The 17,674-nt window shown below is 31.5% G+C and overlaps 1 protein-coding gene and 1 pseudogene across 1 annotated transcript; both read right to left on the reverse strand.

Annotated features, from left to right (window-relative positions):
* Positions 1–2,139: 2,139 nt before the first annotated feature.
* LOC134268972 (uncharacterized) lies at positions 2,140–4,082 on the reverse strand (annotated as a pseudogene).
* Positions 4,083–7,171: 3,089 nt separating this feature from the next.
* On the reverse strand, positions 7,172–17,044 carry LOC134268966 (uncharacterized). The gene is made up of 4 exons (XM_062751195.1): positions 16,421–17,044; positions 11,239–11,334; positions 10,411–10,517; positions 7,172–9,217 (listed from the first exon to the last, which is right to left on the reverse strand). Exons 1-4 carry the CDS (start codon positions 16,560–16,562, stop codon positions 9,011–9,013), a joined length of 552 nt encoding a protein of 183 aa, XP_062607179.1. The 5' UTR covers positions 16,563–17,044; the 3' UTR covers positions 7,172–9,010.
* Positions 17,045–17,674: the final 630 nt, after the last annotated feature.

The raw sequence follows: 17,674 nt of genomic DNA on the forward strand, positions 1-17,674 counted from the left end.
AAGATCATTGTATCGACCATAGAACTTACGAAATGATGACTTTAAACGAGACTGCTGATGTTCTTGTTTCATCAATTTGCTGGCAATAATTATAATTTACCTCGTTTTAGAAATTGTTCATACGTAGAGCATGCTCTTGCTTATCGAATTAGCTGCATTGTAGTATGTAAAATTAAATATCGTCAGAAAGTACATATATGTTTAACTTTACATCCATTTATTGCTCAAGTACAACTGGTTTTTTTTTGTCACAAGTCATACGCATATTGACGTCATTATTCACATTGGAATTTCATTAAAATGAAGCAAAACATTGCTTCACGTTTGTTGTGTATACAACATGCTAATGAATTTTGTCTATATAGGAGGGTTGTGCAAAAAGTTCGTGGACTTCTGTCATATCTTTTTTTTTTTTTGATGTCATATGTTATACAAATTTGGTAGAAATATTTTAACATTAAATCCAAATGATTTGTATTTTTTTCAAAAATATCAAGATTTCTTCAAAACTTATGCAGATTTTAAAAATGCAGAAATTGCATTGCAGATCAGGTCAAAATTTAGTAAGATACGAACAATACACTGATAATGTCTGTAGTCATGTTCTCTGTGAAATAGGGCAAAAACAAAAAAAAAACCCTAGAAAATTGAATTGAAGAATTGTAACATCGATTAGCATTCCACATAATGGCTTAATACTTTACTTTGTTGAAGAGAAATCAACCTGAGAAGATAAGTAGTCCTAATTGAAAACAACAGAAACAATGACATTTTAGCAGCAGATAACGATGCAGTTTTGTGTTCTACTTCGGAAATATCCTAATAAAAGAAATTTAAACTTTAACGAAGGAAATTATACATAGTGAGAAATTCTTTTTAAAAAATTGAATGTCAAATGTAAGAAAAAGAATTTAATAAGTAAGTAATGGCATTGGATAATACTGTGTGAAATGTTTAGGGATAGCATTTTTTTTTTAGAAATTCTTGAGGTTACATTGACATTAAGTGTGCTCAGCAAGTCCAAAACATGTTGATTTCAAAATGAAGTTAACACAACACATATTTTTGCAAAATATTTTATGCTTATTTTGCATTTTAGGGAGAAATATAACGAAGATAGACATTATCCATGAACTTTTCGAACAACCTTGTATTTATGTCAAATTTGATTTTGATTTGAATTGCAGTTTTCTAAATATAGACATAATTCGGGAACTTTTTGATCACCTATCAGTCTATGGATATCTCGGAACAAGGAGTCCGTCGTTGAAAACATTAATGTAATCTTTAGAGACAAGGTCTTTCAACAAATTATTCGAACTCCGATGGACACTATATATGATCCATTACGAGCTGATCCCTTCTTCTAGTCCTCTGAAGCAGAATTTGCTAAAAATATCTTCTGTATATGAGAAAAAAAAACTGCTGTGACTTACAATTTACCAATGAAATAAATCGATGACGTTTAATCACATAACAATACGTACCTACATTCAATCAATTATGTATTAACAATTTGTTTTAAAAAACGACGTGATTCCAGATTTCCCATTGTCAGTTTACCTTATTTATGTCGTGATATTCCACCATCATCTGCATGTGATATCAACATCGAATAAAATTATATAATATGCAATGACATTTTTAGAGAGCAATTAATTTTGTAATCAGCAGAATGATACTGAGATATACGTTCATGTTACAGGAACAACCCGTTTAAAGATTTTATTTCATACATTCTATTTTCTTAGGCTCTTCTAGGCACCTTGCCCTACCTCTGGTATTTTCACTGGACCCTTTTTTATGCCTTGCTCAAAGATAATAAATTTAGATAGGTCATGTTCTCATCAATGTGATATATGTTTGACTCTATCACTTTTGCATACACAATAACTAGAAAAATTAAAACTATTTTCCATTCTAATCGGATCCTGCAGATAACTCACCATTATTGAGTCAATTTTTTAAAGAAAATTTATAGGATGTGAAATTCTTTATAAATAAAAATATCCTTTTAAACTATTGATTATTTGTGAAATTAATGACATATATTTTTGTCAGAAAAAATATCAAAGGTCATATTCTTTGTTTGGTTTTCAATTATGAAGAGCACTAATACATTCTTGTGTCATTATTTTAATACTGGAAAGATTTAATTAAACATTCATTCAATAAGGAACCCGGAGAATGAGGATCGTCCATGCTTGCTGCTTCTTATCATTCCTTTTCCTGAAAGAGCATGTACAAATACAACATCACCTTCAAAAAGCTTTACAATAGCATTCCGTTACAGTATTCAAACCACAATATGCATACGTGCTGCCCACGACATTTTTGTTGACGTGAAGTTCGCTTGTGTACGCTTTGTTGCACTCGACACGTGTCATCCAAGTAAATGAATATAACCCCTTTCTTGGAGCAGTGAAAACGCAAGTGTTTTTGTTATTCCCTTCTTTAAAATTCGCCTTCACAACATCATACACTATAGTGTGGCCATCCCCAGGGTTCGCATGATCACGTTCCACGTATGCATAGAATCCACGGCCAGATCTATCTACATATGAAATTATAATTAAAAGATCACTTATTGATGTGTCATATTTGAAAAAAAAATGAGAAACCAAAAATGACCAAAAAATTAGAATAACCTTTATTTTCAATTCAGGAATAATCACTCAAGAAGACAGCTTTAATGATATGTCCTTAACAAAAATATATTTCTAGTTTATTTCTATCTCATAGCTACCGACACTTTTCTTTGTTATTTGCATGTTTCTCTTGTTTAAATTCTAAATCAAAGCATAAAGTAAGCATTGCAACCCCCCTGAATTTTAACACTGCCTAAATAAGTTATTCATTTAAAGAAATGAAGTTTCTTTTTTTTAAAAAATTGAATTTTACTTCTCAATTATTTAATGAAATTTCTTCTTGTTCACCTTTGGTAAGGTTATTTGTGCTATCCTTTTTCTTCTCCAGTGTAGAAAGTCTATCTTGTAGGATTTATTTTATATTTTTCGCAATCTTGAAGCGAGCGATCGTTTCCTTAAGCAGCTGATCCAAAACGTTTCTCTGTAAATGTTCTTTTCCAGATCCTTTATCAGATAAAATACTCCCAATCGTTAATTATCAAGGTGTTCCCTTTGACTACAGCAATCACTGAGTAACAAGAAATAAAGTACATAAGTCTCATTTTTTATGATCCAGTATCTACGAATTATGTTTTATACAAATAAGGAATTCTTGAAGCACCTTTCACTTATCCTTCTTGTCCGGTTTGATTTTGTGTTTTTGAAAGGCTTCATCTATGTACTATTGAAAGTTTGAAATATATTGTCGCCATAAAATGGAGAGAGCAACAGGTTTGACAAAACGACACTAAAAGGATTCTTCAGTATAAATGTGAATTCACGTGTTTAAAACAATTGTTTATTTTTCAATTACAGACTATGTATGCACCATAATAATTCATTTCCCAAAACTATATAAAACTCTCATGTACACCTGTTGTGAAGATTGAATCATCATTTTTCTTTAATTTATGCTCCCTGTTCGATTCAAACTTTCTCAGGTTTACAAGAAAAAATCAACTTTGTTTTGCTGTCAAAAATGTTCAGGAAATGTCACGAGACCAGTGGAAGATAGGTATAGGTGTAGATTCATCAATGTACGGAAGAGAAATATACGGAACCAACGAACAGTATTCAAGCCCAAAAGTCCATAAAACAATACAAAATAGTAGCAGACTGAGAGCAAACACAGACCTCGAAAACATTAGTAATGGGATCAGGTGCCATGGAGGAGTGAACATCCCCCGCCGATCGGTCTCATCCGCCGTGTGCTCCTTGTCATAATTGGGAAATAATGGAAAAATCTGTCATCAATTATGTATGAAAATAATGGACTAACAATAAGTATGAAAAACACCAGTCAGCATTTGACTCAATGATAAATTGCATTTGCTGAAAAGGTCATTGTATCGACCATAGAACTAACGAAATGCTGCTGCTGATATTCTTGTTTCATGAACATGTTTGTCAATAATTTACCTCGTTGTAGAAATTGTACGTACTTGTATAGAGCATGCTCTTGAGTATGTGGAGAAAATATCTTTACCTACCCTCGATTGAACTTAAGGTTGATAAAAGTATTGACAATGAAATGGTGTGAACATTGTAAGGTTGGTCTATAATACGTCATAAATCAGTTTATATTCCAGTATCAAGCATAAAAATTTGTGGTCACTCTTCATGCTCTTTTCATCTCTTTCTCTCTATTTTTTATGATACAAGTGCTTACTATGAAACAATTCAAAATATCGATTACTGTATAAGTTCAACAAGTTTCAAATCAATGCCTGAGAATTTAATCTGTTTGACCACGATTCGTTGATTAGCTTAAAACATAACACACGGAACCTTACAAGCACCAATATAATTGTAATATACACAAAGTTACCTAAGGCGAACATGGATGCTGAATAAGCAAATTAATTTTTTTCTATTCTAATATATTTTGATATCCCTTGTTGTATAAAGATTTGAGTATAAATTGAAGTTCGTAAATAATATGGTTTAAAAACATATAAACATAAAACATAAAAGGTTTAATACATTGTATATCAAATAATTTTCTTCCTAGCAAAAGCAGTTTTACGTGTTATTTGAATTCACAGGTCATTTCAAGAATTATTACAAGATTTTCTGAATTTTAACTGCAAATATTTGTCGTATTAAAAAAAACCCTGCGTAATTTCATCACATCACAAATTTTCGTTTCATTAACATATAAATAGTCAGATCAGATTGTTGCTTTGTAAAGAAATTGTGCAAATTCACTAGGTGTTTTTAATTTGTTATAAATTATTATATTGATTCTGAAGTAAGATATAAAAGGAACGTTTTATCAGTCAAAGAAATTAGGTCACCTGGAAGGATCGTGCGTCCTTATTTGTGAAACCATGTTTAAAATACGCAGACAATCTCCGATACCCCAACTGAAAGAACCACTTCTCATTCTCGTTACAAAGGATATCACAACAGTTTACAACTAAAAGCATCAACGGGTAAATGTTCTGTCTGTGTCCAATTTAGATACCTTATCAATGACAAGGTGTGGAAAATCACATGTTAAATGTATTTGAAAGGTCAATTGGGTAATAGTTATCATATTGCCGTCTACATTTATATCCAGTTCTAAAAAGCATACTAAAGGTGTTACTCGTATATTTAAATTGTGAATTCAAGATTCCATTTGGAGATGAATTTATTTAATCAAAAAGTTGCTATTTCAACGCCAGTATCCTTTTCTGCCCTGAAATAGTCGGTAATTTCCTTGCAATAATAACCAATCATTTGTCAAGGCATCAAACGTCATTTCCCGCAGATTATCCCGTTGAGATAATCAATCAAACACTCTACAATCTGTTGAGGGATTTTATCTGACTGGCCATATTGAACTTCAGGCATGAGTCTATCACTATTCTCCACATTTTATAAATGACTGGAAATAATGCGATCCATTTGGTGATAATACTGATGATATATTGTATCTGTGTGATATGTAGATAAAAATAAATTTATATGATATCCATTGTGATTGAAGATTTCACTTAATCAAGCTAGCTATTGCATATACATGTATCAGATCGACCGTATTTTGAGTTCCTGGCATTCAGTTGCATACTCCTTTGAATGTTTGTTTAAGATATTTATGTTTTATACCGTCTATATGTAGGAGGGAAACATTAAAAATCATTTGCTGAGAATACTTTTTTAATACCATTTTATACAGTTTATTTTTCATTTAATGTAAATTAAAATGTATCGAATAAAAAGCATATTTTCTTGTTTTGGTTAAGTATATCTGCATTCTGTATTTCATATCTGCTAAGGTTTGCCATATCATAAGTCTAACTGTCTTGAGGGTAACAATTTAGATGCAGCTATAGATTAATTGGACAAAAATTTATATTTACATTTGCAAATATCTTACTTAGATGAACCTATTGAAAAGAAAATACGTTCAATTCTGTGTGAATTTCATATGGGGGTCAGAGGTCATAGCGCGACCGGATCACAGAGCGATGTGATATTTTGACCAAACGACTTCTAGGTCATTGCGCGTCACTACATAGCAATACGTTGGCGCGTTCGTGTAATAAATATAATTTAACTCGAAATGTATTCGTTTCAAATGTAAATATAAGTAATAAACCACAATGTTAAAAAGTTCACTGAGATATGAACTTTTAGTTGGTACGTGATCAAATCTACTGAGAAGCCCAGGATTTGATCACGTGGCCAACTAAAAGTTCATTTCCCAGAGAACTTTTTAACATTGTTGTTTATTTCTTAAATAAACATTGCATTGTATCCATTAAACCATCATTGATAGGTCTTATCGAAACAAAAATCTCGATGGGTTTTAAAAATGTCAAAAAAGTACTGACATGGGACGCCTACATGATTTTTTGTCAATTATAATTTTTGACTTTTGCTAATTCTTTGTGTCAATGGTAAAAATATTAATGGTCAAATTAAGTTCAAGATTTACCCTTTTACTTTAAAGATGCATTGACACAGATTTGAAGTTAAACATTTCAATAACTTTTAGTTAAAATAATGACATTTTGAAGAAAATTTAAGAAAATATTAACTTCAGATCTGTGTCTATGTACCTTTAAAATACATTGAAAATAAAATTATAAATTTTTAAATAAAAAGAATAAATTTGAGTACCAAGAAATATTTTTCTTTTAAATAACAAAATGAAAAGGCAAACTGGATTGTTTTACACATGCATTAAATCAAAATGCCATAATTAAAATATGTATTACCCGCAAACTCTCAACAATTACTCAATATTTAGCGCATTGAGATTTTTAAATAATCTGAAAATTTTCAAATATTTTGATATTATATCACTAATACATTAATATTTCTTTTTCTTCAGGTACATAGTGTCCTTATTTATTGTCTAGGATGATTTTAAGATTTTCGATATCTAAAGAAAATTACTAATTATTTTTTTTAACCATTAAATTCCATGTGAATATCTTTAATCCTTACTCTTTTGTTATCTCCATTTTAGTTGCTATTGATAAATGATAAATATAGAATCAACGAGAGCTAAATTTGTCATTCCGACGTCGAAATAACATAGAGAAAAACCATTGCAAACATGAACGTTTAATAACATAAGATACAACAATAATTCAACATATTAATTGTTATATATTCATCATATAAACATAATCAGACATTAATTTCTTTAGAATAGAAAACACTTTTTTCCTGTTTTATTTGAGACGTTAATTTTGATTTAATTCTAGAAAATCCTTGTCTAGCTGTCTCTGAGAAGGCATTGTATTTTAAAAGCAAATCTGTTTGCACAAGCACAATCAACAACATTTGTCACAAATAGCAACCAAACATGAAAACGTACATATCTAAAATTAACAACCTCATAATTTAAATAAAGTCAATTGATTATTCCATGTGCATATCGATTTATAAGCTTGTAGATTTAACATTATTTATTTCCATTTGATTTTTTTTTAATCTTGGAAGTTAAACAAGATCATTAACTGTTTATCTTGGGTGACTCCGGTCTGAGAAGGCAGGAAGCTGATTCAACAAATCAAGCATTACGTAACAAGAAAGAAGGTGCTGTGTTGGAATTAACAGATGCTATGAATGAAAAAAATATATATACATTCCGACTTTTTGACGATTTTTCAGAAATGTAGAAATGTACGTCTCTAGATATAGAACTGTTCAAGATACATGTATGTCTTTAATCATAAGTTATCAACTTGGCAGAAATGACATCATTTTTTTAGTTTGACTTTGTCTTGTATAGTGTAAAAGACAATAAACTTATGAAAGCTATTACCATATTGTTCATATCGAGAATATTTTTAAATGTCATTGCTTTGGTCAAATTAGTTTTGTAATAACAACAATTAATATCATATTTACACAACATTTTGAAAAAAATAGACCAGGTTAGTAAATAATATTGAGAAATCTGACAGAATGAGGAATAAAACCTCATTAAATCAAATGCTGAGAGATGTTTCCTTACTTATTTTTATAGACCACTATTTACACACTGAATTATCGACGGATTTTTTCTGTATTTTCCAATCATAACTAGAAGTACACACTGGGTGTGAACGGTCGGCAGGGGATGTTCAATTACATCTGATCCAAGCTTTGATGTTTTGGGGGTCCTTGTTTGCTCCACTCCTATTGTGTAAGCTTTAAAGCTGGAATACTGTTTGTTATCTCCATATGTTTTATATATTAATTAAATCATTGCCAATCAAGAAAATAATAATTTGAATCTGGCTTAATGTGATATAAATGTTTGGTGTTATATAGGAATATTTCAAATATATGCCTCGAACGAATGTAATATTTACACAATGTATAAAAAGTGACGATAAAAAACAATAAACGATTTTAAAAAAAATTAAAGAACACAAATATGTGAAGAGGACACGGAAATCCAGAGATGGGATCAGGTGCCTAGGAAGAGTAAGCATCCCTTGTTGACCGGTCATTCCTGTTGTGAGCTTTCTATGTATTTATCAGGAACTTTCTTATGTCAGTTCAGAAAAAAACAAAAGCCTAACAATTGACATATTTCAAAGATCAATATGCATATTTTTTTTTCATTTACCAACATGCTTATAATATGTTATTATTTTTGTATAATTTTTTAAAAAGAAATTTCGGTATTAAGTGTTTTTTAAAGTGATTAAGGTTTTAAATCCTTTGTATTCTGTATTTTGGTATAATGCAAAATAATGGATAAGACGCCTTCAATATTGATTTTCCAAATTTGCTGGGATTTCAGTGTTGTAATATTTGTATGGAATGTCTTGGAAAAATGTCAAATGTTAAAAAATGAGCAGATCATGTCAATTCACATACGTCACCTCCGCGATTGTTGACAAACCGGCAAAGAGAAAAAAGATGTACACAATGATGACATATCGCTGTTCTCACTTTGACAGCTGGTTTCGACATACGAGCACTGGAATGTCAGCATGGTGAATCAGGTAATCGCTAACGCTGCCTAGAAGTGTTCTCCGGATTTTTCCATGACCCCTACTTCCAGTAACTATCATAGTGGCGTTTAATTCCTTTCCTATGTTGATTATTCCCTCACCAGGCTTCGACGCATGCGTACTTCTGACACTTCCGTTTACCTGAAATTACATCAATTATTGATCAAAACCGAGAGCATTCTATCAAACAGCAAAGGTGTTATGCATTACATGCACATGAAATCTTAGTATATGTACGAGGGGAGATCAAAAAGTTCGCGAACTAATTGAATAACTTCCATAATAGAAACAATATTTGGTTTCAGTGTTGATTATATTTTAAATCAGTCCCCTCCGATTATTTTAATGCACATCTGTCACCGTTCTGCTCATGCGCGAATCACGTGATATAGGCGGTCACGTGACCCTCTCCGCAGCGTTCTGTTAAAAAAGCTGAAAGATTTTTCTGAGTTTAATACTTCTTTCAATGTAAGTTAATTTCTACGCCAAGAACAGTTCAATTGTCAGAAATGGTAAAATCTCGGCAACAGAATGGATGAATAAGAATATCCTTTCCAAAAATAAGCATGGCGACCACCAAAGTCCAAATCTCCTGTCTCGGGAGAGATGTTTATTCAGGGTGGATAGAGAATGGGTGCCTCCTTTTTATCATATCTAATTTGTTTACAATCTAGAGTAAACGATATCTTAGGTATTTAATAATTATATTATTGTTGAAATATTCAACTAATTTTCAAAGTGTTAACTGGAGGTCCTTGATAGCAAAAAGCTTAACTAAAAAAACACATCTCTTTTTAAACTTGCTTTCACTGGGCAACATAACAAGTATCACATTTAACCATCTACCTTCCTTCACTAAAGCGATCAATCCAATCATTGATTGAATTTATAGGTAGTCATTTGTATTAATAAACCGTGTACAAATTATTATACGCTTCTTCAAAGGGATTTCTAGGATATACCATGAATTTTACAGTCAGTTGTTGAACGAGTTCGACTGAGACAACCATTTTTCGTCACAAGTGTCCTGCATAGTGACGACGTCACAAACAAGGAGCAAAACTTTTTTCAGCATATGCTATTTTTAGTACTTGTGTATGGATATGTGTATACCAATTTTTTTTTCCTAATCTGAATTGTGGTTATGTAGATATAGAGATAGTTCGCGAACTTTTTGATCACCCCTCGTATATTAGGATTATTTAGAAGTAACTTGTTTGTTACTTTGCATTGTCATTTAAAAATTTCTATATAATTAACGTTGAATACTTAAAGGATGTCCAAGGACTTAAACTCATTAAACTCTGATTTTAGGGTTTAAAAAAAACGCTCACTCCAAGCTGTCTTAAAATGTTTGCGAAAGTCTGAAGCTTCCTCTGTATCTTCTCTATTTCATGTTTAAATATTGTCTGGAAAGCATCCACATCTTCTCTGTTCGGTGCTGAAAGTTAGAAATTTATCTCTTTTACTTTAGTGTTTGTTTTTTATCACATTCATATTTCATAAAAAGAAATTAACTATTTAATTATAATTATGAAGTTTGGGTCTCAAAGTTGATGTGTCTAGTACATGTACATTGTACAGGTATATTATTTTAAAGTTCAATCATATTTATAAATGAGCTTTTTTTTACTTTGAAAGTACTCGAAAGAAATTTTAAAAGAAGTTAAACAACATTGTTTCAATATGACCAGTCAGAAAGCTTTTTAAAAAAAAATCAATAAATACTTTATCTATACGTATACACATATATCGTTAAATTGGCAAGCATGTGTATACATTGCCAATTTCAGATCCATTTTTTTTAAACATATAATTTCTGATTTACTGCTACGTTAAATATTACAAATGAGATGTAAAATCAGTTTTCTATTCTATGGTGAATTGGCAATTTCCTAGCAATGATAACCAATCATTTGTCATTTCATCCAATGTCGTTCCCAGATAATTATCCCGTAGAGATTCGCGCCATCAATCAAATACTTTACAAGCTGTTGAGGGATTTTATCTGACTGGCCATATTGAACTTCTATCATGATCTTATCATCATTTTCCTCATTCCATAAATGAATAGTAACACGCCGATCAGACTCGTGATAATACTAATGATAGAGTGGATTTAGATTTATAGAACGTTGATGTATATACTGGATAGTTCTCACTTTGAAGCCACTGCGCCGAGGTGAAGATTTCACTCATCTCTACCGCATACACAAGAACTACAATGTCCTGAGGTCGGTGACATTTTGCTGCGTACCCTGTTCAATAAAATTTACACAATATCATGTAACGATTGCCAAGAAAAATAAAAAAAAATGTTGTTTTATTTATATTTTTAAAAAGACATGGGTATGAATATAATGAGGTTCTTTTAATATGACATTTCTATGGAAGCATTCCAGCATAGGCTTTAAGCTATTTGGTTTATGCAACTGTCTCTTTTTTAATCAAAGCTTCTTTTTATCTTGATTGATTTTACCTCACGTGTAATTTAACTGTAAAAAATGAAATAAAACGTGTTTTTTTTTTTCTATTGCTAGCAGAGATCTGACATTTGGTTACATGTAGAAGTAGACATTTGTATTTAAATCAAATATTGGGGTACATCGAAAACATGATAAAATTTTTGAATTTACACAATGTCATGTAACGATTGCTCAGAATTATAAAGATGCGGTTAAAAATATACAGGTATTTTAATAAATATGTTGGTATAAATATAATGAGGTTCTTTTATACGATATGTAACAACATTGTCTTTGTTTGTAAGGTTCATTATATAAAATGTATTTTAGAGCAGCTTGGATTTAATTCTACAAGTGGTAATCCTACTTACACCCATAGCTTTCTTTCTAAGGAGAAAAAGGTTCAAAATCATATGTCAGTTTTGAATATTTTTATTATTCCAAACAACCAAAATGAATTTGAGCTACCACATCTATATTTTCTTCAGAAACTTCAAAAACATTCTAACAAAGAAAGACACATAACGGGTCCCAGTAAATGTTCTACCAAGCCTCTCTCTTTACACCTCACTAAAATATTTCCAGTAGTGACGGAGAAACTTTTAAAGCACTGTGTCACAATATATTTGATTAGTGGTATAAATCAGATGTTAAAACTTAAAAATTCCAGGGAACTTCTCGAAATTTAAAGTCACAAAGTTTTACTAAAATCAACAGCATTAAAGTGTACGACTTTTCAACTTTATATACAACCATTCCTCTCCATAAATTTAAGTCCAGGTTTTTTGATATCATTGACAGCAGTTTTTTCAATAAAAATGTAACTCGTAAATTGTCTCACCATTTCATTGGTCATTTGCAAAATTATTTTGCAATAAATTCATTCTGATTGTACACACAAGTACTCTGAAGTTGATATGAAAAAGATGCTCGAGTTTCTGATTGAAAGTATTTTTCTATTTTTTTGAAACAAATTTTTCTATCAGTGTATTAGAATTCCGATTGGTACCAATTGCTTCCCGTTATCAGCAGACATACTTTTGTATTCATATGAGGCATAATTCTCAAAACTCTTATATGTGAAAAGAAGAAAACTCTTGCTGTTGCCTTCAACTCGACATTTAGACATGTCGACGAGGCATTGTCAACTATAACTGGTTATTTCCATTCTTATATCGATATGATATATTCCGGGGACCTTGAAATAAAATATACAACAGAGCCAGACACATCTGTTTCACATTTGGATATTTTCCTTGAAATGGACGTTAATGCTAATCTAACAACCAACTTACTTTTTTGACAAACAAGATGGCTTTAACTTTTCAATTGTCAGCTTCCCTCAATTATGCGGCAATATACCTTCATCATCTACATACAGGGTTTATATCTCTCAGTTTATCTTATACGTAAGTGCATGATCTACTTATGTACACTATTTGAAACGATGTAAGTTATTGAAAAACAAGTTGATGAAACAAGAATATCAGCAGTTTCATTTCAAGTCATCTTTTCGTAAGTTCTATTGTCAATGCAATGGCCTTATCAGCTTATCAATTTATCATTGAGTCAAATGATGACTGACGTTTTAAATACTCATTAGTAGACTATTATTTAGACGCTAAATTATCGACAGATTTCACCATTACTTCTTAAATCATAAGAAGGAGCACACGGCGGTTCTGACCGGTCGGTAGGGAATGCTCACTCCTCCATGGCACCTGACCCCACCTATGATGCTTGAAGGTCTGTGTTAGCTCTGTTCCTATTTTGTATCATTTAATGGAATTTTGAGCTCAAATTCTTTTCATTATCTCCATATTTTTCATTCTATGGAAGCATTCTTACATAGACTTTGAGCTCTCTGGCTTTTTGTTTGGCTTCTGTAAAGAATTTAGTTTGCAACTTCCTTTTTTTTTTGTAAACGATAATTCTTTAATCGTGATTGATTTTACCTCAAGTGTGATTTGACTGTCTTAAATGAAATAACACTTGTGTTACCTGTATGCGCTGTGTACATGTATAACTAATAGAGATCTTATATTTGTAGAAGTCGACTTCAATATTTTTAACAAAGAAGTCAAGATCAAATCTTAAGGTCAATGGTTAACATGATGACATATTTGATTTTTTTTAAAGGCTTTAGTATATCTGAAAGTCTCTAATATTTTTTTAATGTTTAAAAAAAATCAATAATTCTATATATCATTTTAACTATATTTTTATGAAATGTGTCAGCATTTTCTAGTGAGGGATCTGTTTTATGTTTATATACTCATAGATTCAATTCATAAGAATATGTACTACATGTAACATACAGTGTATATGCATTACGGTGAATAAAAAAACCTCAATGAACATACTGCCTTTCATATATTCTATAAATAGAATAGTTTTCCAGCTTACTAGTCATGATTATATATAAAGTCTCCTTTTTTAGTTAATACTTTTGTGTCCTACTTTCTCGTAGGTGAAGCTGCCTATCAGTTTTAATTGATGCACTGTACATCTTAATATCTCGGAATTATTAGACTGATCCTGATGGCGATCAATATTACAGGAATACGAAACACTATCTCTGAACCCATCATTGTGAACCATAACCGCAGAAAATAATGGGTCTTAGACGTGTCAATAAAACAAGTCATAAGTTGAGATTTGGCTCACCAATGTTAATATGCTTTACTCTTGTTCTTGGTCCCCATGGTTACTTTTTGGCATTATACAACGTGAGGAGATAGGAAAAATTAGAAGAAAAAAAAGAAAGAAAGATGAAAAATGTTGGAGGAACCATTTGAATAGCCTAAATTAAAGCCACATTCTTTCCTTTGTATAATGAAATCACGGGATAAATACCATTCATATTCATGATTAAATTTCCATTATTCCTCAAAACAGCTCAAGAATTAGACAAAGATAGAGTTGCCTTTGAAATTTACCGTATTAATTTATTGTATAAGCAGAATATACAGCGATGTATCTATATTGGCATTTTTAGTGAGAATTGTGAGATTTCTAAAATTGAATATCGCTAGTAATTTATTCTGTATAAATTGTTAAAAATAGATCACTTGCCAAAATCAAGTTGTCAGAATTACTTAAATTACTTAATAAGCTAAAACTTAAACAAAATAGAAACAGGGCAAACACGGACCTCCAAAACATCAGAGATGGGATCAGGTGCCATGGACGAATTAGCATCCTCTGCCGACCGGTCACACCCTCCAAGTGCTTCTTGTCATGATCGGGAAATAACGACAAAATCCGTCGTTAATTAAGTGTAGAAAAAATGGACTAACAATTAGTATGAAAAAAGTCAGTCAGCATTTGACTCAATGATAAATTGTTTTTGCTGACAAGGTCATTGTTTCGATCATAGAACTTACAAAATAGTGAATTTAAAAAAGACTGCTGATATTCTTGTTTCATCTACTTGTTTGTCAATAAATGTCCCCGTTTTAGAAATTATTCATACGTAGAATAATATTATAAGGAATTACTGTCAGATTGTTCGGTTTCATGACTATGATCAATCGATTGGCTTGTGGGATAATTTTATGCAAATATCACGCACACCACTTCATTGATCACATCATGAAACCAAAAAAATATGTCTATCCAGATGTCTGTTAGTTTAAAGCAGGTTTAAAAACAAATCAAATGTAAAAATATTTATTTTAGTTACTTTCATCCATGTGTCGACTAGATATATCCCAGTGGGCTTGAAATAAAGATACCATTGAATCTGACAGTGATTGGATTGCAATTCTGACGTTTCTACAGAATTGTTACATTCGAAACCTGTCTCGCATTCTACATTTCTCTTCAATTTTTGAACGGTAAAATAAACAAGACAAATGGATTTATTTAGCTGCATCTGAGTTTCATTTGTAATATAGTTAAACTGATATTTCTGGTCTGTGTGGCATGATGTTACACGAAATCCATTCCCAGGAATTACAATGTTATAGCAATCTAGCAGTAAATTTTCAAAATTTCAAGTAGAAAGCACTCTTATCATTGGAATTAAGAAATAATATAGTGCAATATTATACATTATACAAGAAAACAATTGCATCAAAGGAAATACTAGCAGTTTATCATTATTATATAAAATGCATGAGGATAACATAGACATGTAGTTCATAATCATGATCACATAGAAAAATCATTACTTATAAAATCTTAAACAATAGTTGGTTATTTAAAATTAATCTTCTAACCTTCGTATTACCGTCATTGCAGTACTATTGCGTTTGTTACGATGGAGAAAATTACTATATAGACATTTTTGTCATTTTTTAATGTCTATGCTGGCCATGGATTTTATGATTACAAAACTTAAAGCTAAGGATCCCAAGAGAAAAATAGAAATCGTTAGTCGTTTAACAGATTGGCGACCCCTACGACTCTAGCTACATGCAAGAACCCAAGGCATTTGTGAGAATGATCTCGGGAATTCAGTAATAACAAAATGGCAATGCAAACATGTAATTGTTCAAAACAGACTCAACCACAACAAACATGACAAACGCGTGATCATTCAGCATAGTCAGCTATATTGTATATCAGTTACCATCGTCGGGTATCAGGGAAAAAATATAAATATAGATAAAGTAGTAATAAATCAATCAGAAAATCAAAGTTTTTTTACCTTAATATATTACAGGGATCGGCTTTTCAAGGAAAATATTTATTTTTGTTTATGAGATTGTAACTAATTTTTACGTTCCCAGCACTTAATAATTTTTTTTGTTAGTATGTTGTACATATAAGCAAAATTTTGTAACAAATTAATTACTGTGAAGAAGAGATTTGTATACTTTGATATTAAGAATTTATTCTACCACTCCGATATGTTTGGAATAAAGATACTCACATTTTAATGCATCTATAGCTATATCACTACCGTCCATTGCGAATATTATTATATTCCCCCTGGTGGTGCGTGACATTTTGTTTTCCCCCACCTTTTCACTAGAGATGTCCGATGTCACATCTTTAGGAGCACATTCAGCCATTCTAACGACGACTCTCCGCCTTAAGTTGACGACACAAACGATTTCCTAGGGATTATATGTTTACTTTATCAAATTGTCCTGTTAGATTTTCGCAGTCATGCGCTGCCAGTAAGTCAGATGCCGAAGCGGATGGAAGCATTGATCCAATATTTGATTCGCCAGACTATCGTGTTTTATTTAGATCAACACGTTTCATCCGTAAGGTTTCTTTCTGCGTGCGCTCCAACCCTCCTCCTTGCGTGAGTTTATTGAGACGAAAATTAAAATCACGATGTTTAATTAATGCTTACGTCATTGGGTTCCTTGCTCGTCTTCGGATTTAGCTATCTTTTTTCAGCCTTGCACTGATTAGTCCATAAAATCTCGTGTTTTGCATGTGACATCGATGTCGTAAATCTTCCCAGGAAATGAGAACGATTTCAGTTCAATTTGACTGACCATTACTGAGATAACTTAGCTTAAGGAAAGTAATCACAGTTCTTCAATTTTCTTTATGCTTGACATTAGAATTAACATGATTAATGACAAAGAGGATATAAGAAATTGCTGATAAATCCCATTCTGCTCCTAAAGTCAGGGAAATTAATCAGTATCAATATGTGAATTAACTACCCATTACCCATCAGTAGTAAATGTCTCCTGTCTCTGTTTTATTTAGTTATAGCGACATAACTGCACGGAGAATACCGAACAAAAAATACGTGAGATTAGACAACCCTACTAATGTGTTCGGGACCTTTTATTTTTCAGTGTTCTGCAAATTATAAAATCCGATGAGTTCAAAGTACCTCTGGCAGTGGCTCTAGCGGGAGTTAGCGAGACTACAGCGAGATAAGGTAAATTATTCATGGAAATGTGGCTAGGAAGTGATAAGCACGTGGAGACATGGTAAACAGAAAAGTTATGTTGCGTTTTAGTTTTCACCACCCTATAATATAATTCTGTAGAAATGTACTTCAATCGATTTCTCTTGAATTTAAAAGTATTCTCCATGATACAATTTTGTGCTGTCATGAATCAAAATTTCTTTTTGGACAAATATTTTGCATGGGAACCTGAACTATATTTTTGGCGTCAGATTAGCAAATGAGGCACCAATGTGACTTTAGCTG

This window comes from Saccostrea cucullata, unplaced genomic scaffold (assembly GCF_032062105.1).
Source record: "Saccostrea cucullata isolate Sc308-1 unplaced genomic scaffold, CSIRO_AGI_Scuc_v1 ctg250, whole genome shotgun sequence".
Lineage (NCBI taxonomy): Eukaryota > Metazoa > Mollusca > Bivalvia > Ostreida > Ostreidae > Saccostrea > Saccostrea cuccullata.

Coding starts and splice junctions, on each gene's coding strand:
- LOC134268966 (XM_062751195.1), bottom strand. CDS start 16,562: ATGGCTGAATGTGCTCCTAAAGATGTGACATCGGACATCTCTAGTGAA. Junction 11,335..16,420: donor AGCTATAGATGCATTAAAAT/GTGAGTATCTTT, acceptor TTTATTGAACAG/GGTACGCAGCAAAATGTCAC. Junction 9,218..10,410: donor ACATTTTAAGACAGCTTGGA/GTGAGCGTTTTT, acceptor ATGTAATTTCAG/GTAAACGGAAGTGTCAGAAG.